The 23,769-nt window shown below is 36.8% G+C and overlaps 1 protein-coding gene across 3 annotated transcripts in view; it reads right to left on the bottom strand.

The window, feature by feature from the left end:
- The window catches only part of LOC114905948 (zinc finger X-chromosomal protein-like), a 54,962-nt gene that overhangs the window by 3,836 nt on the left and 27,357 nt on the right, over window positions 1-23,769 (bottom strand). The window contains exons 1-7 of one of the 3 annotated variants that reach the window (XM_029240296.1): window positions 17,679-21,878; window positions 16,740-16,828; window positions 11,719-12,288; window positions 2,370-2,519; window positions 2,013-2,153; window positions 1,486-1,641; window positions 860-1,000 (exon numbers count right to left, since the gene is read on the bottom strand). In XM_029240296.1, the coding sequence (XP_029096129.1) occupies window positions 860-1,000; window positions 1,486-1,641; window positions 2,013-2,153; window positions 2,370-2,519; window positions 11,719-12,288; window positions 16,740-16,800 (1,219 nt within the window). In that variant the 5' untranslated portion in view covers window positions 16,801-16,828; window positions 17,679-21,878. Of the gene's footprint in view, window positions 1-859; window positions 1,001-1,485; window positions 1,642-2,012; window positions 2,154-2,369; window positions 2,520-11,718; window positions 12,289-16,739; window positions 17,656-17,678; window positions 21,879-23,769 lie in introns of those variants that run through there. The other 2 variants (XM_029240295.1, XM_029240298.1) reach the window with 2 other exon arrangements.

The raw sequence follows: 23,769 nt of genomic DNA, 5'->3' as shown, positions 1-23,769 counted from the left end.
AAGTTCTGTTTTGGTTTCTTCAAGCATTAAAAGTGTGTGTTCTGAACACTGTTTATAAGTACCTATATTACTTTAACATACCTTTTATTGTTTTTCAACAAAAGATATAGCAACCTAGTAATAAAGAGAACCTGGTCCAGAAACCTCATTATGACTGTACCAATCTTATTCCTAGTTTAAAATATATAAAGTAGCAATTTAAAGCCATATAAATTTAGATATCTAGAGAAAATCATTCATAAAGTTCAACATTTCAGCTTTTATTATGTCAAGCCAAATTGAAATTAACTGAAAGTTCAACCAGACCTATAAAAAATCTAATATGCAAATCATTATACAAGATATACAAAAAAGGAATATATGAATGAACAACTGAAGTATCTGTCCTGCTCCTCTCTGAATGATGCCTCATGCTGACAGAAACAGATCCCTTTTTTTTGGCCAAACCATGCAGCATGTGAGATCTTAGTTCCCCGACCAGGGGTCGAACCCTTGTGCCCTGCACTGAGAGTGAGCAGTCTTAACCACTGGACTGCCAGGGAAGTCCCTAGATTTTTTTCAGTTTTTTCATTTAAAGTTAACTGACATAATATTTTAGTAATCTTTTTTTGCATTTCCACTAAAATAACCTGATATTTTTATTTTTCCTGAAATAGGTTCTGATCCAAAATCTATTTTTTATCCAAGGAAATCATTCATGAATATCAGTGAATTCTTAAAATTATATTTTCAAATTCAATACACAAAAGCTACTGTATTCTAGCAGCTAAAATGCCATCATAACACCTTTGGGGATACATACTAGTTTCAACTGAGAGCTTGCAGAGCACGCTGCACTGTGGAACTCGTGTGCCCTCACCTGTTTGGTACTGCCTGGAATCAGGTCTTCTCCTTTTCTTTGGTTTTTGTTTAGCCAGTCTGCCAAGTCCAGCAGACTCATCTATGTGCAAGAGGGCACTTGCAGTACCATTCCGGTTTTCAATTCCATCAGAATTATTACCTAACAATATGCATTAAAAAACAAAATTATACAGTATTATAAATTATAAAGAATTAAGGATTCTTTATAAACTACAACAATGAAAAGCCATGATACTCATGAATGACAGAAATTCCCTATCTAGGTACTAGGCTTTACTGGACTTACTTATATACAAGACTGTAGGAAATGCCTAGCTTCCAAATATAGCATCATTTTCCCCCATGAATTCTCTCGTTCTCACTCAAAGGTCATGAGCCACATATACTGAAGATTAAAAAATTTGAGCTTGAAAGTCTACATACTTCTTAAATATAGGCACGAAAAAAATTCCTGTTAAAGGTAAAGGCAAAGGCAAAAGGTAGACTATATCATCTTCCTGTTTTTACTTAAATCACTACACTGGTACGTCATATTGCTGAAACTTAAGACCCTAGAAACATGTTTTTCAATAATAAATTCATGTTCAAGAACCATGCAATCCTTCAAGCTGCAACATGACATACCATAAGCTGCTGCCCATGCTATTGGCATGAATGTTTTGATTTCATTGTTATCCATTTGCTGTTCATGCACTGCAGCAGCGGCTGCTGCTGCAACAGCAGCATCCTCCTCTCCTACAATCACTTCCATATAAACTTCGTCTGCAATTTCTGCAACATCTGAGTAGAAAATCAACAGAAGCACTTTTGTGACCAAGTTTACAGATCAGACAGGGAAGATATTTTTATTTCAATTTTGTTATTAAACAGAAAGGAGGTTCAAATGTTACATACCTAGAATATTACTTTCCCATAGTAAATACACTATAAACATTTATTCAATGAATCATCACTTTCTTGGCTTTCACCATAATTTGCTTACAAAATGACATCCTGAGCATACATCAAGAGTCACTGATATTCTTCTTTGGAATAAGGCAGTACAATAATGTCTTCTTAGTGCTGCTTATTTTCTTCAAATACTGGTGCTTTAAAAAATTTAAAGTCTATAGAAACATAAAATTCCTCCCACAAAAAGGCCACCTACTTACTTAAATCTTCATCTTGCTGAGAGTCGTTAACAGTCATGTAAACCATCTTTTCCCTTGGCACACGAATACTGCTATTCTGATCAAGTAGTTCAACTCCACGATCATTCTCAGGCTCACTCTCCACAATGTCTACAGTGCCACCTATCAGAGAAGATGAAGGCTCCAAGAATTTATGTGACAACTTCATTTCCACCTGTTTCACTTACTACATTTTACATACTTTTCTACTGCTATATTGGAACCCTCCTAAAAGTTATCTTCAGAAAAGATTATAACATTCTCAGTCTAAACCACCAAAAAGTAATTAGGCTGAAGTGTTTGATCAGGATGTATAATATGCTAAAGGTTTCCTCTTACCTAAGTCATCCTCTCCAGGGTCAGCTTTAAAAATGTACACCTTGATGACTTCAGGGCAAGTGCCATCCACTTTACAAGGATCCATTTCCGACTCTGCATCCATGGTCATTCCAGAGGAACCGTCGTGTTCTATTTTGCCAGCATCATCCACTAAAAAGGCAGGAAACACATTACATAGTAATAGATACTTAAATAAAATATTACCATTTTCAAAACTCCTTTTTTACAAACATAATCTCTAACCTGACTCATGTAAAACTGGATGATTCTACCTAGAAAGCAGAAGATTCAATGAATACATTTTGAAAATTTTCTAAAAGCAGATGAGATATAAAGGTAAAAATTATTTTACTTAAACTTCTGGTAACCTAGGAAACTAACAAAAGTAATGAAATGATATACCCTACCTTTGGATATAGTTATATACATAAGGTAAAAGCAGTATTATATTTTTGAAAATCTTGTGGGAAATGTCCTAGTAGTAAAATCAGCAAGCACTAAATTTAATATAAATGTTTTATCAGTGTTATCTCATGTTCACTACCCCTGAATACTGTTTGATCTTATGTTTCTATTAGAATTGAATTAAAAAAAAAAAACGAAGTATGATTTTCAAAAATGTATATTACAATGGTCAATGTAAACATCAAACTGTTTCATGTAAAACCACATACTTACAGACACGGTATATATACATGCACATAACACACACAAACACACACATATTTGAGTTCATAAAAGTAATCATTCTGGGTCATTGCTTGCAAATGCAGCAAATCTATACTTAAACATACTCTTATAGACCTTAATGAAGGTAGGGTGTTTTACATTTTTGGGAAAAAAAAACCCAAAATCCTTATTTAACAATAGAGGCTCACATGGTTCCCAATAGTAGAGATTCAGGGAATACAGAACAAACATTTCATATTTTAAACTTCGTAACAGAAGAAAAAAAATTTGTACAGTATTATGTTTAGGATTTGGAAAATTAACAAAAGTAAAAAAAAACAATGTCTCAAAGAAACATATTCTGAATTGTAATAATACCAAAAATATAATTCCCAAATAATATACCCTTTCATGCACTGCTATCTCTGGCACGAAAGAAAGTTTGGCAAAGACTGATAAAAACTTAGTCAGTACTATTCAACTCATCACTGATGCTGTGTGCATTAGAGAAAGACTGAAGGAATGTTCTCTCTGCTCTAGACACAACAAGTGGTCTATTTGGCAGAGCTGAAGACCAAGCAGAGAGGAGAACCAAAGCCCAGGGAAGAAGGTCAATTTAGCTTGTCTTCAATACTGCCATCAAGCCTTTTCATTTCCTTTTCGCTTCTGGTGCTCCTCTGCTAGATGTATTTCATTATCCTTTTCGTTGAACGATTATATTTTATTCAATTCAACAATGAATCACAACTATAAGTGCGACTTTGGGCTAGATACCAGAGATACAAATAAAATACGAAAAAGTCATGGACTCAAGAAGTTTGTATTCTAGTATGAAAACAGATGATGAACAGATGATTTATTTTAAAATGTGATATAGCTACCATTTAAGAGATTACCTACCTAGTAACTAAATACTTAAGGAGGGAGGTTTTAAAGTACTGCCAAAATTTTAAAGGACAGGAAACCTATGTTAATGAAAGTTGAATGATTTATCTGAGATCACACAGGTAATGACCTAAGCCAGAATACAAAACCTAATCCATGTGACTCATAGCTAACATTCATCAACTTTTAGGTATTTTAAGAATGTATTCTGTGAGATTTAAGGTGATTTTTTTGAAAAATCCATAAACGGTATAATTAACAAAAGGTGGTTTCCATGAGTAGTGATCAGATGAGTAAGTTCATGACTCAAGCACAACTCAAATAAGGCCATGGTGATAGTTTTGACCACTATATAATTTTATGTCTTAAATTCCTAACACTGGCTTAGACAGACAGAATTCAGCTTTTGATATCTTTAAAATAACTTCTCCAAATTCCCCATCATGTTCTTTAAAAGATCTAAAAATTTCATTTGTCTAATCAAATTCTTACATAGAATTATAAAATATTCTTACGTAGAATATTCAGATAAATTATCTCCCAAGTGAAAATACAACACTTTAGTTTCTTACTTATTACAAATCAAGACCATCCCCATCCCCAATAAATTACTTACCATAAAACTGCTTTCAAACAGCATCCTGAAATATTTTTACCAACGTGCAAACCCTACTATGGCACATAGAATAACACAACACACATACGAAGTCAAGGAGGAACATCTACACTGGTTTATAGTAACCCAGAGGTCACTGATATTCTCGATGAAAAGTGTTTTAGTGAATGCTATATGGGGTCAGACAAAAGTGGGTGGAGAATTCTATATAGGATGTAAATTTCTTTAAGTTTAGTTTAAAAAAGGAGAATAAAGAAGCAGTAATCAGAATGGGTTGTAGGATCAAGGAGATTACTGTTTGATAAAAATACTTAAGCCTGCTCAAAGTCTGTAGGTAATAAAGAAAGTGAGAGGCTGGAATTAAGAGGGCATGGTGAATCTGCTGGATCAAGATCTCAGAAGGAAAGGGAGAAGATGAAACTAGGAGCAAAAATGAAGGCAGTTTCCTTATACAGGAGGGTAAACACTATTATTTTTGATACCCAGAAGCAAACAGCAATAGCAATGTAGCCAGCCTGTTTTGGCGGAGAGGGTTGGACAGGAGCTAGAAATGCAGAAAACAAGAAAAAAAGTCCTGACTGGTGGTTTCAACCAGATATACACAAGAGGAGGCAAAGGACTCTGATTTAAAAGTAAGAGAATGGTAGACTGAGTTAAGAACTTGAGAAGTGAGGGAGAATGAGCTGGTACAGGATGAACCTAATGATACCAAGGTTCAAAAATCCCAGCCTGTTAAACTCTTCCCAATTATAAACAAATAACACACACACTCCCCTTCCCTAAACCCTGAATTTTACTAAAATATCTTGACAATATTTAATAAATACAGTTCGTGAGGAAAAAATAGGCATTATATCCTCAATTCTGGTCTGACGTGTAATAGCGGTTCTTTTGTTTGTTTGTTTTGCGATTCGAGGGCCTCTCACCGTTGTGGCATCACCCGTTGCGGAGCACAGGCTCCGGACGCGCAGGCTCAGCAGCCATGGCTCACGGGCCCAGCTGCTCTGCGGCATGTGGGATCTTCCCGGACCGGGGCACGAACCCGTGTCCCCTGCATCAGCAGGCGAACTCTCAACCACTGCGCCACCAAGGAAGCCCTAGCGGTTTTTTTAATGACATATCCAGTTGACTGCCAATTAAAATTATGTTCTTAAAGGTGACTTTGGAATGTCAAACTGAGATAGGGGCTGGAGATCTCAGCAAACCAGGCAGGATAATCCAAAATAAATTTATAATTCTTTGGAGAACTAACCTCTAAGAACTTTGTAGATGAAGTTGCCCTCTTTTGGCAAGTTTATAAAAAGTCATTTTAAACAGGTACTGAAAAACCTAATGTCCTGTGTTTACAAATTCACACTAGATGTTTTTATAAATGTTAATTTGTAGGTAACCATAAAACTCTTGAGGACTGTAAAATCTAATAATTTTGGAATTGCAAAATGTCACATATTCACCTGCAGCTGTAAAAGATCCTTCTAGTCGCTTCTACGTTTTTAAAAATATGCAATAAAGGGAGTTCCCTGGGGACTTAGTGGTCAAAATTCTAGGCTCTAACCCCATCACCCAAAACTATCAATAGTTACAAGAATACTATTCAGATATTTCTCTATGCATGTATACATGTAAAAGAATGGAAGAATGAACACAAATGTTTTAAATGAAAATTATAACGTTATTTTTTTATTTTTTTGCGGTCCGCGAAGCTCTCACTGTTGTGGCCTCTCCCATTGCGGAGCACAGGCTCTGGACGCACAGGCTCAGTGGCCATGGCTCACGGGCCTAGCCGCTCCACGGCATGTGGGATCGTCCCCGACCGGGGCACAAACCCACGTCCCCTGCATCGGCAGGCGGACTCTCAACCACTGCGCCACCAGGGAAGCCCTATAACGTTATTTTTAAACAACAAATTCAACAATAAAGCCAATTTAATTTCACGGTTCACCATTCTAATCCCTTGAATATTTTCCCAATTCCTATGGCCCTCTCTCACTTCATCTGACCATTTGATTTGCAGAATCACACCCCTGCTGAATGTAATTTTTGTCTTTGCACCTATTACCTATGCAGCTACATCTGGATTTTTTTAAAAAATCACATAATTCTTACGGTTTCATTTTAAAATACATGACCATAAACTGTGAATGGATTATATTTCACATTTTTTCCTCAAAACTCCAACACTACCTACCAATTGATTTTACTTCCTATTTCCCTAAGAACAAGTGAAACATTAAAAAAAATCCACTAAATTTGGCTCTACCCACTTGACAACAACTAAATCCATAAATTCTATTTTTACTGTATGTTACCATAAACTATTTGTACTCCTCCTATTTAAAAGCAATCCCTCTGATTGAGCACTAATTTATACTTTCTCTGTACTGTTCAACAATTATCTTTTACATCAATTTATCCATCATTTTCTACAGGAACATTCCTTTCAGCAAACAACTAAGCTTTCTCTCTGTAAAACAGCAACAATGATAAAAACCACCTTATCTTGATCCCACTTCTGCAAGTTTCATTTCTCCAATTCTCATTCCACATTCTCTGAACTCACTTCACTTAGGCTTCTGCCAAACTTCACCAAAACTGTTCACTAAAGTCACTCATGACCAATTCTCAGCACTCATTTGACTTGCACCAGCATCTGACACAGATGTTCACTCTCCTCTGTGACTGGCTTTCCTTCTTGACTTCTTTGACCTACACTCTTGATTCTTCTGTCATAGCTGCTCCTTTTCCCCTGCCTCTTAAAAACCTCACGCCTTTTCATTCTTGGCCTTCTTTCCTTTATACATAACCAATCGCTCTTTTGGTGATCTCACCCTTACGGTTTAAATTTCATCTATACACTAAGAATTCTCAATCTATATCAATCTATATCATTAACCCAGAACTATCTCCTGAACTCAGTTTAGCACATCCATTTCCTTTTTGATGTCTACCAGAAAACTCAAATGAAGTCTTTCATAAAATGTCATCTTCTCTAGGCATCCTGAGCATAACAACTCAGTATCTTCTTTATTGGGCTATTTTAACTTTTTCAAAGCACTTTCTAATACACACATAATTCAGTTATTAATTTTATGCCTGTACACTTCTGCTAGAAGGCATTCCCTGTGAGGGGAAGGAACTTCCATTCATTTTATTCACTGATCCCAAGAGCCTACAACATTGCCTGGCACATAGTAACTATTCAACATCCATTTGCTAAATGTATAAGTGATGGTCTTCAAGTAAATGTCTATTAGCCCAATAAATGTAGATTTTAAAACACCCCTCTTGGAAAAGTATTATAGTTATTAGATGGTTATCATATTTTAAGGACAGTTATCTACTGTCATCTGTGATGAGATAGAAATTAACACACTTATACATCATGCCATCCGAAATACTTTATAGTTAATACTTTGTACATAATTACTTTGTTGCATGATCTTAAAATATACATTTGTTTAGTCTTTTATTTTTTACTTTACTGAAGTACAGTTGATTTACAACGTTGTGTCAATTTCTGCTGTTCAGCAAAGTGATTCAGTTACACACATAAATATTCTTTTTTTTTATGGTTTATTATAGGATATTGAATATAGTTACCTGTTCTACATACACAGTAGGACGTTGTTGTTTATCCATTCTGTATATAACGGTTTGCATCTGCTAACGCCAAACTCTAGTTTTAAACTAACACCAGTTTTTCCCTCCATTCCTGAGATATTTCTACTGATGTATTTCATTTAATTGTTCTATTAATTACTGAATAGCAAACCCCCACCACTCATGAGTCCTAATGTCTGTGAAATCTTGGGTACCTGAGAATGACTTATCTGTCATTTTATTTTGAAGAACAAGTTGGCTGGGTATAAAAATTTTAAACTATAGTTTCCTCAGAATTTTTAGACCCTGTTGGATTATCATATGGTATTGAGTATTTTGTGGTTTATCCTCTAAAAGTTCACTAACGTAACTACCATTACAACTTGACGGTTTTATCATTCTGTTAATTTCTTTTTACAATGTATTGCCTCATATGATTTCAGTGATTCTTCTTTAATATTGAGATAAAATTTATATACCATGACAGTCACCCTTTTAGAGTGCACAATTCAGTAGTGTTTAGTAAATTCACAGTCGTGCAATTATCATCGCCATCTAATTCCAGAATATTTCTATCGCCCTTAAAAGATACCTTTGTACTCTTTTACCAACCCATTTTCAACTATCTCACAATTAGATTAGGCAATCACTAACTTACTTTTTGTCCTTATAGATATACCTATTCTAGACATTCCATATACTTATTTCTTGAACTTTCTAAGTTCATCCATGATGTGGACTGTATCAATGCTTCTCTTATTTTTATGGCCAAATAAAATTCCAATGTATGGTGATACCACATTTTTAAAGTCAATTCGCCTACTAATGAACATTAGGGTTGTTTACATGTTTTGGCTACTAGCATTAAAAATGCTGCTATAAACATCTGTATAAAAACTATTGTGTGGACATGTTTTAAAATTTCCTGGGTATATGCTTAGCAGTAGAATAGCTGTGTCATACGGTAATTTCATGTTTAACTTTCTGAGGAATTGCCAAATTTTTCTGAAGTGGCTACACCGTTTTCTTTCCCACCAGCAATTTATGAGATGCAAAATCTCCCCATTCGTGTCAATACTTCTTACTTTCCATTTCTTAAAATACCAATCTGAATGTCTGTAGTGGTATCTCACTCTGGTTTTGATTTGTATTCCCCTAATGACTAACAATGTTGAACATCCTTTATATACTTACACTTTTTCCTTTGGAGAAATGTCTACTCAAGTTCTCTGCCCATTTTTAAAATGAGGGTATCTGTCTTTTTATTACTGAGTTGTAAAAGGTTAATATCCTTGATTCCTAGACCCTTACATACAGGCTTTACAAATATTTTCTCCAATTCTGAGATCCCAGTATCATTTGTTGAAGAGACTATTTTTCCTCCCCGTTGAACTTTTTTTTTTTTTTTTTCGGCCTCGCCACACATCTTGTGGGATCTCAGTTCCCCAACCAAGGATCAAACCCCAGCCCTTGGCAGTGAGAGTGCAGAGTCCTAACCAATGGATCCCCAGGGGAGTCCCCCAATTGAACTATCTTGAAACCTTTGTGAAAAATCAGTGTATCAATCAATGGCCAGAGATGTATGGGTTTATGTCTGCACTGTCAATTCTCTTCCATTGATTTATATGTCTATCCTTATACTAATACTGATCAGTCTTGATTACTGCAGGTTTTTTTGTTCATATGGGAAGGTCAATTTCTCCTTCATTTTTAAAACTTTAGCTAGATATAGAATTCTTGGGTGACCGTCTTTGTTCCTTCAACATATTGACTGTATTATCCCATTGCCTTCTAGCCTCCATGTTTACTAATGAGAAAACCACCATTACTCTTTTTGAGGAAAGATCATTTGTATGTGATGAGCCAATTCTGTCTAGCTTTCAAGGTTTACTGTCTTTTAAGTATTTAAAAAGTTCACTGAATTTTTCTGTATTTGGGTTTTATCTCCTAGTTTCTGTCTCCTGTGTCTATCAATTTTCTCCATAATCATGTTTAATTCTATTTTTTTTTGCCATTTCACTTTTGCAATATTCTAAAGCCTGATCAAAAGATTCCTGATAATAAATTATTCATTTTTATTCTTTTTGTTGCTTTCACAGTGGCTTTTTTTTTGCCAATTAGTTTACTTTTATTAAAAGAGTAATCCATGTATGCGGTATAAAATTCAAACAGTACATCACTGAAAAGCGAGATAGAATGCCACACAGTTAAGGAGAAAGAAAACTTGTTAAGAATCTCTGTGGATAGAGAAGATGAAAAAAAGTGCTGTTGCACTGGAGCAGTGGAGGCTGTAGAATGTAGAAAATTATCATTATCATAAAGCTGGGCCATGATGATGATATACCTGATCACACTGGAGACATATAAATGCCTACTATCTCTGCCCCCAAAATGTGTGCAGTAAATTTTACTGTGCTATGCTCAAAGACACAAGGGAAAAAGACTTATATTCAGAGTCAGTGCCAACAGTCTGAACTCCACCTGTACACTAAAACTTGATTCTAAAGACCCTACCTATCTCTATGAGCTGCTGATTTAAGATAACCAAGTTATTTAAATCAACAGCTAGATAATGGAACTAGCCAACAAAGTGAAACCCCATTAACGTAAGGAATATATTTAAAAGCTGAAGTCAGAAAGATCAGACACCTATCGAGGCATTCTACTAACAATTATTATGACTATGATATGTGCTATAAGCAAAACTATGTCTAATTATGTCCTGGATGATTAAAAAAAGTAAGCTCAATGAAGAAAGCCAGCATTCCATAAGGAGTAGTGAGCAGAATGTAAAACAATGATATTAAGTTTCTAATCAATCTAAAATCTACATAAATTAGTTGTTTATGCTCTTGTACATGACTACTTTATTTCAAGGTGTTATACTAATATAATTCCAAATGCAAAAGTGAATTTATTTTTAAAAATACAATTATTACTCCAAAGGGAAAAGAGACATGGTGTGGGAAAAAGTAAGTGCAAAAGTGAGTGCATTATAAAGACAGAAGATTTTTTTCCAAACTGAAACCCTTTCAAGTTTTGGTGATAATTCTAATGAGGGAAGTAACAGCCTAATTACATCCTTCACGATTTCATATAGTTCAGTCCTATTCTTTGCAGCCTTTATCTTTCTATTACAACCTTATGTAGAAATAAATAACTCTTTACTTTTGTATCATTTCACTTTCCTTAATTACAGCTTATCTTATAGGAACCACACTAAAACAATATTGCAAATAGGCTTATGAGATTTATCTTAACATTATATAAATTTAAGTCAAGAAAACATCACCCTGGGCTTCCCTGGTGGCGCAGTGGTTGAAAGTCCGCCTGCCGATGCAGGGGACACGGGCTCGCGCCCCGGTCCGGGAGGATCCCACGTGCCGCGGAGCGGCTGGGCCCGTGAGCCATGGCCGCTGGGCCTGCGCATCCGGAGCCTGTGCTCCGCAGCGGGAGGGGCCGCAACAGTGAGAGACCCGCGTACCATAAAAAAAAAAAAAAGAAAACATCACCCTAATGTAAGTTAGGAAAGACAGCCTTCAAAAACACCTTGGACAATCACTGTACCCCAACACTTACAGGAAATCATTAGGTAGTCCTCACAGTTGCCTTTGTCATCATCTTGCTGGTCCACAGGGATCCCGTTGGCATCTATGACTGCTTCAGAGGCACAATCTGCTACCAATACTTCTTCTGAAACTACATCAGTTGTCAGAGGATCAGTGATGATTTCTGCTTCAACTACACTATCATGAACGTGTTCAACGTGTCCAATGTCAGACACATGTATGGATTCACTTGTCAAGACGTGTTCTGGCATAGACATTGAGGCTGAAGTAATATCAGAAGCTAAAACATCATCTGGGACTGTGCAATGTGCTAAAGAAACTTCTTCGGTTACATCTGAGGTAATAAGCACTTGCTCTGGAATGATGACATTTTCAGACACATCTGCTTCTTCTAAGATATCTGAGCACTGAACATCCTCAATAACAACATCCTCAATAACATCTTGGATTACAACTGAGTCTGGGTCATCAGGAACAAAGTTATGTACAGTTATATCTGAATCCACAACATCTGAAACAAAAACCGTTTCTTGAACTTCCACAACAATTTGATCACCATCCATGTGTGTAGCATCAGTTCCTTAAAAAAACAAAAATTAAAACGACAAATTTCAGGTAGGCATGAATGGCTATCTTAAATGATGTAAATGTTCTTTATTTTCCACCAGGATAACAGACTATATCCTTGGCTTTCTCAAACATTAAAATAGCTTTAAGGAATAAAGAGGGAATCTATTTGATTCATATACGAAACAAAAGATTTTAACACAAGCACGGTTTTATTCAACGCTAACCAATTAACATGTAAAGAAATACTAGAAAAACAAAAAGTGCAGGGCAGTCACAAAAGAAAAATATTCATTAAAACAAACAAACAATAAAGTTACCAGGCAACCAAAATAAAATTTTAAGCCATAATTATGAAATTAAGTAACACAAGTTCAGAAAACTAATGAACCATTTTCCCTCCTGTCTGTTCCATTTTTCTTTTCCCCCCCAACTCATTCAACAGTTTTCTACTTTTAATCATTCATATATATTTCTTTTCTTCCCTTCCTTTAAAAAATTTCATTGTCTCACCCTATTCTGGTATAATATTCCACCATTATTCGTTAATGACTGGAAATTTAGAAGTTATCCTCTAAATTTATCCTCTGAATTTGGCATATAAAAGGAGCTGGGCATCAGTGAAAAGCGAGATAGAATGCTACACAGTTAAGGAGAAAGAAAGACAACTTGTTAAGAATCTCTGTGGATAGAGAAGATGAAAAAAAGTGCAGCTGCACTGGAGCAGTGGAGGTTGAGGTTAGTTGCTGTGCAGCCTGACCAAGTTCACCAGGGTATTTTGCCTCCATCTAGCCTCTTCCCAAGCCCATACACTCCATCTCCAAGGCAGTTTCCTCAGAATATAAGAAACCCTACTCACTCCAATCTGCAGTTAAGGTGGAGGGGTGAATCAACTGGAGCCCCCTGAGATTAAATGACTTCACCAAGATCACACACAGTTGGCTTGCACAGCACATGTACTGAATGAATGCCATGAATGGGAAAAGAAGTAAAATATCCTTACCAAAAACATAAGATAAAATAAAAGAAAACAAATCTGGTATCTTGGCTCTTGGTCCAGTAAAAAGCAATCATGGAAGTCTTAACTACAATGCTACTTGGCTTATTAGTGTCCCTGGTCATGACTCAGAGAAGCTGAATTTAAGCAGATGCCTAACCCAATGACTATGTGTCAATAAGCAGGCCCTCCGAGAAACTAACAGATTCTTCAACAAACAAAAATGATCAACAAGGGCCAAGGAATAATAAAAGCTGCAGGGAGTCTTTAAACCAGTTAATACCCACTTTCATTATACATAGAAACAATAACGAGAAAATGTTTTCTTTAATTTCTATAAAACTCCAACGTAAATCTTAGTAATAATTTGTCTTCAATGTCTCTAATAATTCACATCAAGCAATAGATGACTTTAAGCTGCATCTTAAAAACATACCTGTGAAAGCACTTAGTGGCAACAGCACTGATTAAAAGGTCTAAATCACAGAGCACAGTTTAGACACATTCATTTTGTAACCTTGGGCAAGTCATTTAACCTCTGAATTTTGGTTGCCTCATCAGTAAAATGAGGACAGTAATATCTGTCATGCATACCTCACAGGAGTGTTGTAATGATCAAATGGCAATGTAAGGGAAGTGTTCTGAAAAACTGTAATGAGAGGTTTCATTATTATTAGGACATGTAAAAATGGAGGACCTGGTAAATTAAGTGACTTGTTCATAGACAGACAAACAACATAGTCTTAATAAATAGAGCTAAAATGAAAAAGCCCTTCATTCTACCCCTTGACCCATGCCCAGGCTTGCTTGTGGCTTGTGGCTTTAAGCTAGTTAATCCTATGTGTTTTTCTCCAAGGAACTTACAGTCTCTCTTTCAAGAACATTAATTATACTTCAATATGTTCAAGTGTCCAAAGATGCATTTACCATTATCAAATAGAAATTACCACGAGTCAAGACTATCCCAAATTGCTTAAGAAACACACACACACACACACACAGGATTTAGAAAGCATGTTAAAAATCCTCACGTTTCTTGGTAAAATTAATTACTGTTGCTTTAATATATGGCAATATGATCATATAAAATTCAATAAGTAAAATTCTTAAAATTTTAACTTATAAGAATAGCTGTGTAAATCACTTTACAATATTATGTACTTAGAACCATCTGTAAATGTCAACACTTTTTTTCCCACTGTTAAAACTTCATGAATATAATTTTCCTTGAGCAGTTGGAGGAATGAAGCAAGATTCCATCTGCCTGATGCAGAAGGCTCCTTTCAGAAAGCCTTTTGAGAAACAGGGCTGTATAAGTAGGACACTATCAAAACAGAGAATTTCAAGTTTATACTTTATCTCCTGGACATCGAAGAACAGAGAAATGACATCATCCATGTGTTATTTTAGAATGAGTACTCTACTGATACAGGTAGTGAAAAAAAGAAACTAACTTCGAGGTAAATAATTTAATATTATAAGAATGAGATAATAGTGCCTGGGCTAAGTGGGAGAACCGGCATGAAGAGCAGTGTGGTATACAGCCACCCCAGCCCATTTAGTCCACCCTACCCTCTTTGCAAAATGTCCATGCCACAATGGCTGAAATTGTGAATACATCACATTATGGCTAATGCCATAAATACTTTTCAGATATAATTAAAGTTATGAACCTTAAATAGGGTGATTTTACTAGATAAACATAAACCCTTAAAGCAGAGAAATGTCTTAGGCTGGCACTAGAGAGTTGAAGCAGAACGTTAAGTATGAGAGACATTCAATGCCCAATTGCTTTGGGTGGGGCAGGATGGGGAGCACATGAAAAGCAAGTGAAGGAACACTAGCTGTGAGGAGCAAAGGCCAGCCAGCAAGGAAATGGGCACCTAAGCCCTACAACTGTAAGGAAGTGAATTTAGCCAACTACCTGAATTAGCTTGGAATCAGTTTCACCCCAGAAGCTCCAGAAAGGAACAACACCCTGCTGACACCTTGATTTCAGCCGCATGAAGTCCAAACCAAATAGCACAGCTATGCCGTGATAGACTTCTGATGTATGGAAACCATGAGATGAAGAATTTTACTATGTTATACAGCTACATTTGTTTAATGTTTGGCAGAGCAATAGTAATAGAAATGAATACAGATTTTTGGTACCAGAGAGTGGAGTGCTGCTGTACAAATACCTACAAATGTGTAACGGTTTTGATACTCCTTTGAATAGTCCAGTAATGGAAATATGGATGTTAACAACTCATGCTAGTGAGAACTCAGAAGGAAGAAACAACCAAAGCAGAAAAATTTTACATGAATTTACAGAATACCTAAGTCACCATGTACAGACAGTTAATACAAATCTAGACTTTAAGGACACTGCTAGTAAAAGCTCAAAAGATAGTGAGAAACATGTTATTCAAAACTGATGGAAGGAATAACCTGTTACATTGCGACAAGTAGCTTAGCAAAATTGTATCCTGAGGTTATATGGAAAATGTAACTTGTAACAGTTAACTCAGATATTTAGCTCAGGAGATTTCAGCAGAGTGTTGATGATGTGACCTGGTTTGTTCTTGCCGCTTATGGTAAATTTAAGAAAAGAAGATAAACTGTGGAAGAACCAATAAATAAAAAGTAGCAGGACTTAACAACTGGGGAAATTCTCAGCATCAACAGATGACAAAGAAAAAAGGAGTTAAAATTGGGGTGATTTGCTGTCAGGAAAGAACCTTTTAGAGGAAAAGTAGTTTCTGACTACAACTCTTTTATAATCTCAAAGCAAAAGGTCTGAGAATTCAGTCATACAATGTCTTTCTAAGGCTGTGAACAGTGTGCCTCACAGATACCTTAATCAAAGTAGGATGCATCTAAAGAGCTTAGGGCGTTGTCCTGCAACCATCTCAGCAGAAGTCAAAAAGAAGTGGGATTATCTTGGAAGGATATGTAGATGGATCTCTTTTCTAATAAGGTAAATGCCAATAACACAGAGAGGAGATTCACAAAATTCTTTAAAACTTTATACCATCAGAATCAATACTAGTTTGGATTGCTAGCTCCAGAAAAGAATGAAGCCCTGCCAACACTCTGTGAAACTCTACACAAGGACCAAGTTTAGCCACACTGTAGCTGAACTTCTGACCTACAAATCTGTGAGGTAACAAACTGATGTATTTTAGGTCCCTCAATTTGTGGAAATGCATTAGAGCAACAAAAGAAAACCAGTAACAGCAGAAATAAACAAGAAACACTTTCAAAGTCAGAACTAATAGGACTTAGTAAACTGAGAAAATTTAGAATAAAGATAAACAAGACTTTGATACTGATGGTATTACTGACAAGACTGAGTTCGCAACGAGATTTTGAGAGGAAAACTAGATACCTAAGGATAAATCAATACAGATCTAGCAATACATCCTCTTGGTAACTCCAAATTTGGCAGATGGAACGTGGAACAACCCAAGAAATAGATATACCTATTCCATCAAAAAATGAGTTTGGCTCTTGTGGCTGTAATTCAAGTTCATCTTCATCCATGGCCTTTGATTCTCATTAGTCACAGCTCCTAAACCGGGAAATAAAGTATATCAACATTAACTTTTTCGTATCCATACTTAAAACGTCATCATGATATTTACACTTCTGAAATGGTCACATTTCTTGATTTATCAAAACCTATCAAGGTAAAATAAAGTGAACATAATGATTACCAATTATATTTGGGTAGCTGTATCATAAGAGAAGTTAACTCAAGCATGTTGACAGTGTTTTGGGGTTTTTCTCTTTGTTTTAGTTACATTATACTCTACATAAAGTGCGGATATTTTTTTCTTTTTTTAAACTGAGGTACAGTTGATGTGCAATTGTTATATAAGTTTCAGTGATTCACAATTTTTGAAGGTTATATTCTATTTATAGTTATTATAAAACACTGGCCATGTTTCCTGTGTAGTACAATATATCCTTGTAACTTATTTATGTTATACATACTACTTTTTAACCTCTTGATTCCCTACCTTATTTTGCTCCTTCCCTCTCCCCTCTGGTAACCACTAGTTTGTTCTCTGTTTTTTTTCTGCTATATTTCACTAGTTTCTTTTATTAAAGTGCATAAATCTTAAGTGTTTAGCTTAATAAATTTATATTTGTGTAAATTTGTATTAGCATTACTCAGAGTAAGATATAAAACATTTTTTGTACACCAGAAAACTCCCTCCAGCCTCCTTTCCATAAACAGCCATGACTCTTTAAGGTTCAACTTTAACACATTTTGTTACTGAGGGAATTCCTGAAAGATTTTTATTACATCTTTAAATTTAATATAGTCTACAATCTCCTACCAATAAATTACAAAATGGTAAAAATTCAAAATTCATTACAATGGTAAACCTTCTTAAGATTTCTATATAACTTACAGTGACCTCCCTTAATTGACCATCTAGTTGCAGAAATAATTCTCAAAGTATATGTATATTCTCCAGGCCACGAATAACTTGGTACCAGCTGAAAGGTTAAAAAATAAATTCATCTTTACACAATAAAATCAAAGTCCCATCTATAGGATGTCTGAAACCACAAGCAAGAGTTTCTCTCTCTCTCTCCTGGTGACTGAAACAATAACATAAAAACATGAAAGGTAGGTCATCGACAAAATATGGCCTAGGGTAGAAAAAACAGCCAGTTTAAAAAAAAAAGAAAAGTTAAAAAACAAAACTACGAAGAACCTAGCACATGCCTAAAAAGCAAGTGAGGAGACAGAGGGAGTAGGAAGGGGAGGTTTATTAGGGGCCATGATTTACTTATGTTGCAAGTACCACAGAAACTTCCTAATTGGTTTTCCTATCACCACTTTCTCACTTTCTAACTCACCTTCAACAGTGCTATCACATACAGCTTCTTTAATCTCTATCATTTTTGCTGACAACATGTAAACTGTTACTATTAAGACTACAAGTAATGTAGTGCACCAACTATATTTCTCTCTTTTGTGACCTTGATCCTGGAGGGATTGCCTACTGACATCAATAGTCTCCCTGTGAGTGCACCTTTGATATAAAAACCAACCAATCAGAGCCCACACCCCTAACCACCAAATTTACTAAGCCAAGATTCTCCTTACTCTAAAATAACCCAGGGCCACATTCCAAACAACTGGGGACAGTTCCTATAGCCCAGAGGCCACTAAAATTGTTCAAACTATCCAATCCTAAACTTAGTATACCTATTCTTCCTTGCCCATTCCTTCCCTATAGAATCCCAATAAAAGCTCTGGACTATGGCATCTCCTCTTCTCCTCTGCTTTCTTACCCTACGTGGTCCTTCATGAACGGTATGCCTCTCTCCTTCTCTTATACATGCGAGTATAAACTTCTTCCTTTTCTACAGCATACTTTAAATGATGTAAGACCTCAATTCAAAACATGTTAATGACTCCCTACTGATTCTCCAAATAAAATCTGATCTCCTTGGCTTACAAGCCTCTAAGATCTGGTTCTGACAACCTTTCCATTATTCTCGTAATTTTTCTTCAATTCATCTTCCCCTCCTTTCTACCACTACCCCAATCTCTGTTTCTGTCTCTCTCATCAGACAAACAAAAATATCCAAAGTCTCCACAAGACCCAAACTCTATCCTTGGTTTCAGATTTATTCTACGTAAATGACCTTTATGTGTTATTCCTGCACTAATTTATCCCCTACATGTCCTTCCTCATGAAGAAAATGCTAAAAACTACCTCCTCTGCTGCTGAATTTCCAGAGCACGATTATCCCTTTCTTCTTTTTTTTTTTAAGCATATGTCATGGTTATTTATGTCTCTCTCTTTTTTTAATTTATTTATTTAATCTTTGGCTGCACTGGGTCTTCATTGTTGCATGCAGGCTTTCTCTAGTTGCAGTGAGCAGGGGGTACCCTTCATTGCAGTGCACAGGATTCTCCTGTTGTGGAGCACAGGCTCTAGGTGCATGGCCTTCAGTAGCTGCAGCATGTGGGTTCAGTAGTTGTGGCTCACAGGCTCTAGAGCCCAGGCTCAGTAGTTGTGGTGCACAGGCTTAGTTGCTCCGCGGCACGTGGGATCTTCCCCAACCAGGGTTTGAACCCGTGTCCCCTGCATTGGCAGGCGGATTCTTAACCACTGCCCCACCAGGGAAGTCCCTATATCTCTTACTAATGTTTGATATTTACAAAGTCTCTAAGGAACTATGCAAATAAGAAATTCAGTTGTAATTTATACTATAAAAAAATTAATTTCCAACATGCCACCCCTAAGACATCCAATTTATTTTCAAAATATAATGTATTTTATGACATTTATTCAAAATGCTTCAAATAAAAAGGCCATGATAGGTACAGTAATATTTTTTCAAACATAAAAAAATGGAAAAGATAGTTCCTCTAAATAAGTTGTCACTGCTTCCTCTTCCCAAAACTTTCTAGCTTGTACTTCTTTTCCTTTTTTCAATATGTGACTATAAAAGGATAAATGAGAAAATATCTTATGAGCATAATAATAAAAAATAAAATGATATCTTATTTAAGGTATCTTAAAGTTTCCCTACAGAAATCAATCTCATTATCTCTAATAAGAGTTGAACTTAGGGCTTCCCTGGTGACGCAGTGGTTGAGAGTCTGCCTGCTGGTGCAGGGGATGCGGGCTCGTGCCCCGGTCCTGGAGAATCCCGCATGCTGCAGAGCGGCTGGGCTGGTGAGCCGTGGCCACTGGGCCTGTGCGTCCGGAGCCTGTGCTCCGCAACTGGAGAGGCCACAGCAGTGGGAGGCCCGCGTACCGCAAAAAAAAAAAGTTGAACTTGTATTCATTATGGTGCAATAAGAGTTTTCTACTATCCTCACTCCAAAGAACACTGACTGAGACAATCATCCATGGATGAGTGAGCTTTTGTGGAAGTTCAAGAGTCAGTGGAGAAATTCCAGGACTCCCTTCAGCAAAAAATCTGAAACTGGATGCACTGGAGCCAGTAAGAATGGTTTCACATTACTCACATCCCCCAAGGCAGCACAGCTCAGTGCCAAGAGAGTCCTTCTTGGTCTGTGAATGAGGACCCAGCTACCTCAGTGGTGCAGAATATTGTCAAAGAGATCCACTTTGTTTGCCACATCCAGAATACTGAGGTGTGGCTACAGGACTAGGGGCTGGAGAACAGCCATGAGAACAGTAGCCAGGGTTCTTGCGGGGCGTCAAAGGAACATGATCCTCCTGCTTCACAACTCTATCAGAAAACCCACCCACGAGCTGCTGGGGACCCCCTGCTTGTTCCACCCCCACACCTGCCTTACCCATACACACTCCCATCGTATGGCTGGCTCTCTGTTGTGTCTTGCCAACAGTACCAACAGCAGGTCTGACTCAATGGGATTGCGAGAAACCACACCAATTAGGATATTCAGCACCACCCTGGGTAAAGGAAACCCGAGGCTCTCAGCACCCATGCTGGCTTTGCAGAATAGGAATAAGACATACAATCTAAGGAGTCCCTCAAAAAGGGGAGCAAAAAGGATGGAGCAGCCATGTCCATAGAAAAGGTATTAGAAAGCCTCAGAATCCCTCATAGGGATGAAAGAAAGTATTTCTTTGCTGAGGACAGTTAAGTAAAGACTGGAAAAATGACTGCTTCTTCTAATGCAAAGAAAATGACACAAGACTTCAAGGAATTTGAAAAACGAAGGACACGCAATACCACCAATGGAACACAGTAACTTTCCAGTAACCAACTCCAAAGACATGGAGATCTTTATGGCAATGTGCCATAAAGAATTCAAAAGTTATTTTATGAAAGCTCAGAAAACTAAAAGAAAACCCAGAGAAACAATTCAAGAAAACAATGAAAGCAATACATAAACAAAATAAGAAGTTCAAAAGCAAGACAGAGATCATAAAACAGAACCAAACAGAAATTCTAAAAGAATACAGTGAAATGAAATGGAAAAAAAGTGAAATAGAGAGCATCAACAAAAAACTGGATAAAGCAGAAGAAAAAAATCTTAGGACAAGTCCTTTAATATAAACCAGATAGAGGTTAAAAAAAAGAAAAAAGAATGGAAAAGGAAAGAGAGCATAGCTTAACTGTGGGATACCATTAAAGAAAACAACCTACATATTACTGACATCCCAGAAAATGACGACAGAGACAAGGGGAAACAATGGCTTTAAGGAAAGAATGTCTGCCCCCAAACTGTAGAGGATTTGGATATATCCCCTGAATTTCAACCTAAAAGGATCTTCTCTAAGACACGTAATTAAACTGTCTAGGGACTTCTTAACTGGCAAAGTGGGTTAAGAATCCACCTGCCAATGCAGCGGACACAGGTGCACTCCCTTGTCTGGGAAGATCCCACATGCCAAATAGGTAGCATTTTCCCCCATAGGAAATCCACCTATAGCGTGATGGTGGTTCCCTTATGAAAGAACATTTTCCTCTTGCTGCTTTTAAAATTCTCTATTTCTTTTTGATTTTAGACAGTTTATTTTTTAAAATAAATTTATTTTTGGTCGTGTTGGGTCTTTGTTGCTACACGCAGGCTTTCTCTAGTTGAGGCGAGCAGGGGCTACTCTTTGTTGCGGTGCACGTGCTTCTCATTGCAGTGGCTTCTCTTGTTGTGCAGCAGGGACGCTAGGCACGAGGGCTTCAGTAGTTGCAGCATGCAGGCTCAATAGTTGTGGCTCGCAGGCTATGGAGCACAGGCTCAGTAGTCGTGGCACGCAGGCTTAGATGCTCCACGGCATGTGGGATCTTCCTGGATCAGGGCTTGAACCAGTGTCCCCTGAACTGGCAGGCAGATGCTCAACCACTGTGCCACCAGGGAAGCCCCTTTCCTTCATTTCTGAAGGACATACAGGACAATAATAAATTGTTCTATAAATTAAAAGACAAAAAGTATTAGAAACAATGTTAGCTACAATTTGTTGCTAGATATGTAATATGAGAAAGGCAAATTCTGTCAACAGAAACAAAGTGTGAAGGGTTTGGATAGGGTTTTTGTATTCAATCAACATTTTAAGTTGTTATCAGCTTAAAACTGATCATTATGTGCATAAGATAATTTATGGAAACCAAAGCAAAAACCTGCAGTAGATACACAAAAGATAAAAGAAGAAAAGCAAAGCTTACCACTATGAAAACTAGTCAGTTCCCAAAGAAAAGCAGCAAGAGAAGAAGGAAGGAAAAAAGGAATTCATGTCTGTTTCTAGTCATTCAAGAAACAGTAAGAGAGAATTAGTACATCTCTAAGTATCATTAACCATCCTAAACATAAATGGACAGAATTTTCTGATCAAAAGACAGAGTGTGGCTAGATGGATTTGAAAAAAAAAGAGAACACTCAACTACCAACTATATGTTGCCTAAAGGACACTCACTGCAGCAGTAAGGACAAACACAGGCTCAAAGTGAAGGCATGGATAAAGATAACCCTTTCAAGTAGAAATGAAAAGAGAGCAGCGGTAGCTACAAATATCACACAAAATCAACTGTACATCAAAAATGGTACAGAAGGTTATATACAGATAAAGGATCAATTCATCAAAAGATATATCAAATCAAAAATATGTATGCAAACAACACTGGACCCTACACTGGCTCACTTAGGCATATTAACCAAATACTGGCGAATCTGAAGGGAGAAATAATATTACAACAATAGGAGGGGCTTCAACAGAGCAACTTTTAACAGACAGATCATCCAAACAGAAAATCTAAAAGGAAACATTAGAATTGAACTATACATTAGACCAAATGGACCTAAAAGACATATATATAGAACATTTCATCCAACAGCAACAGAATACCCATTCTTCTCGCATGCACTCAGAATATCCTTCAAGATAGATTATTATATAGGTCATAAGTCTTAAACTTAAGAAGAATGAAATTATCAAATATCTTTTCCTGCAACAATGGTATGAAATGAGAAATCAGTACCAGGAAGAAAGCTGGAAACTAACTGAACAAAAAACTCTGAATTAATTTGTCAAAGAAGAAATCATACAAAAATTTAAAAAATATTCTGAAGCAAAAATGGAAACAAAATGCAAAACGTACCAAAACTTAGATGTGGCAAAATGACAATAAACACCTACATGAAGAAAAAAGATCTCAAATAAACAACTTAACATTACTCCTCAAGGAACTATAAAAAGAACAAACTAAGCCCAAAGTTGGCAGAAAGAAACAAAGAACAGAGCAGAAATAAATGAAATAGAGACCAGAAAACAACAGAAATGATAAACAAACTGAAGAGCTGTTTTTTGTTTTTTTGTTTGTTTTTTTTTTTTGGATACGCAGGCCTCTCACTGTTGTGGCCTCTCCTGTTGCGGAGCACAGGCTCCGGACGCGCAGGCTCAGCGGCCATGGCTCACGGGCCCAGCCGCTCCGCAGCGTGTGGGATCTTCCCGGACCAGGGCACGAGCCCATGTCCCCTGCATCGACAGGTGGATTCTCAACCACTGCTCCACCAGGGAAGCCCCTAAGAGCTGTTTTTTTAATAAGGTA

The sequence above is a fragment of the Monodon monoceros genome, unplaced genomic scaffold (genome assembly GCF_005190385.1).
Source record: "Monodon monoceros isolate NGI ecotype Baffin Bay Population unplaced genomic scaffold, NGI_Narwhal_1 Super_Scaffold_22, whole genome shotgun sequence".
NCBI lineage: Eukaryota > Metazoa > Chordata > Mammalia > Artiodactyla > Monodontidae > Monodon > Monodon monoceros.
The sequence above is the reverse complement of the archived record's forward strand: the minus strand, read 5'-3'. Positions and strand labels throughout refer to the sequence as shown.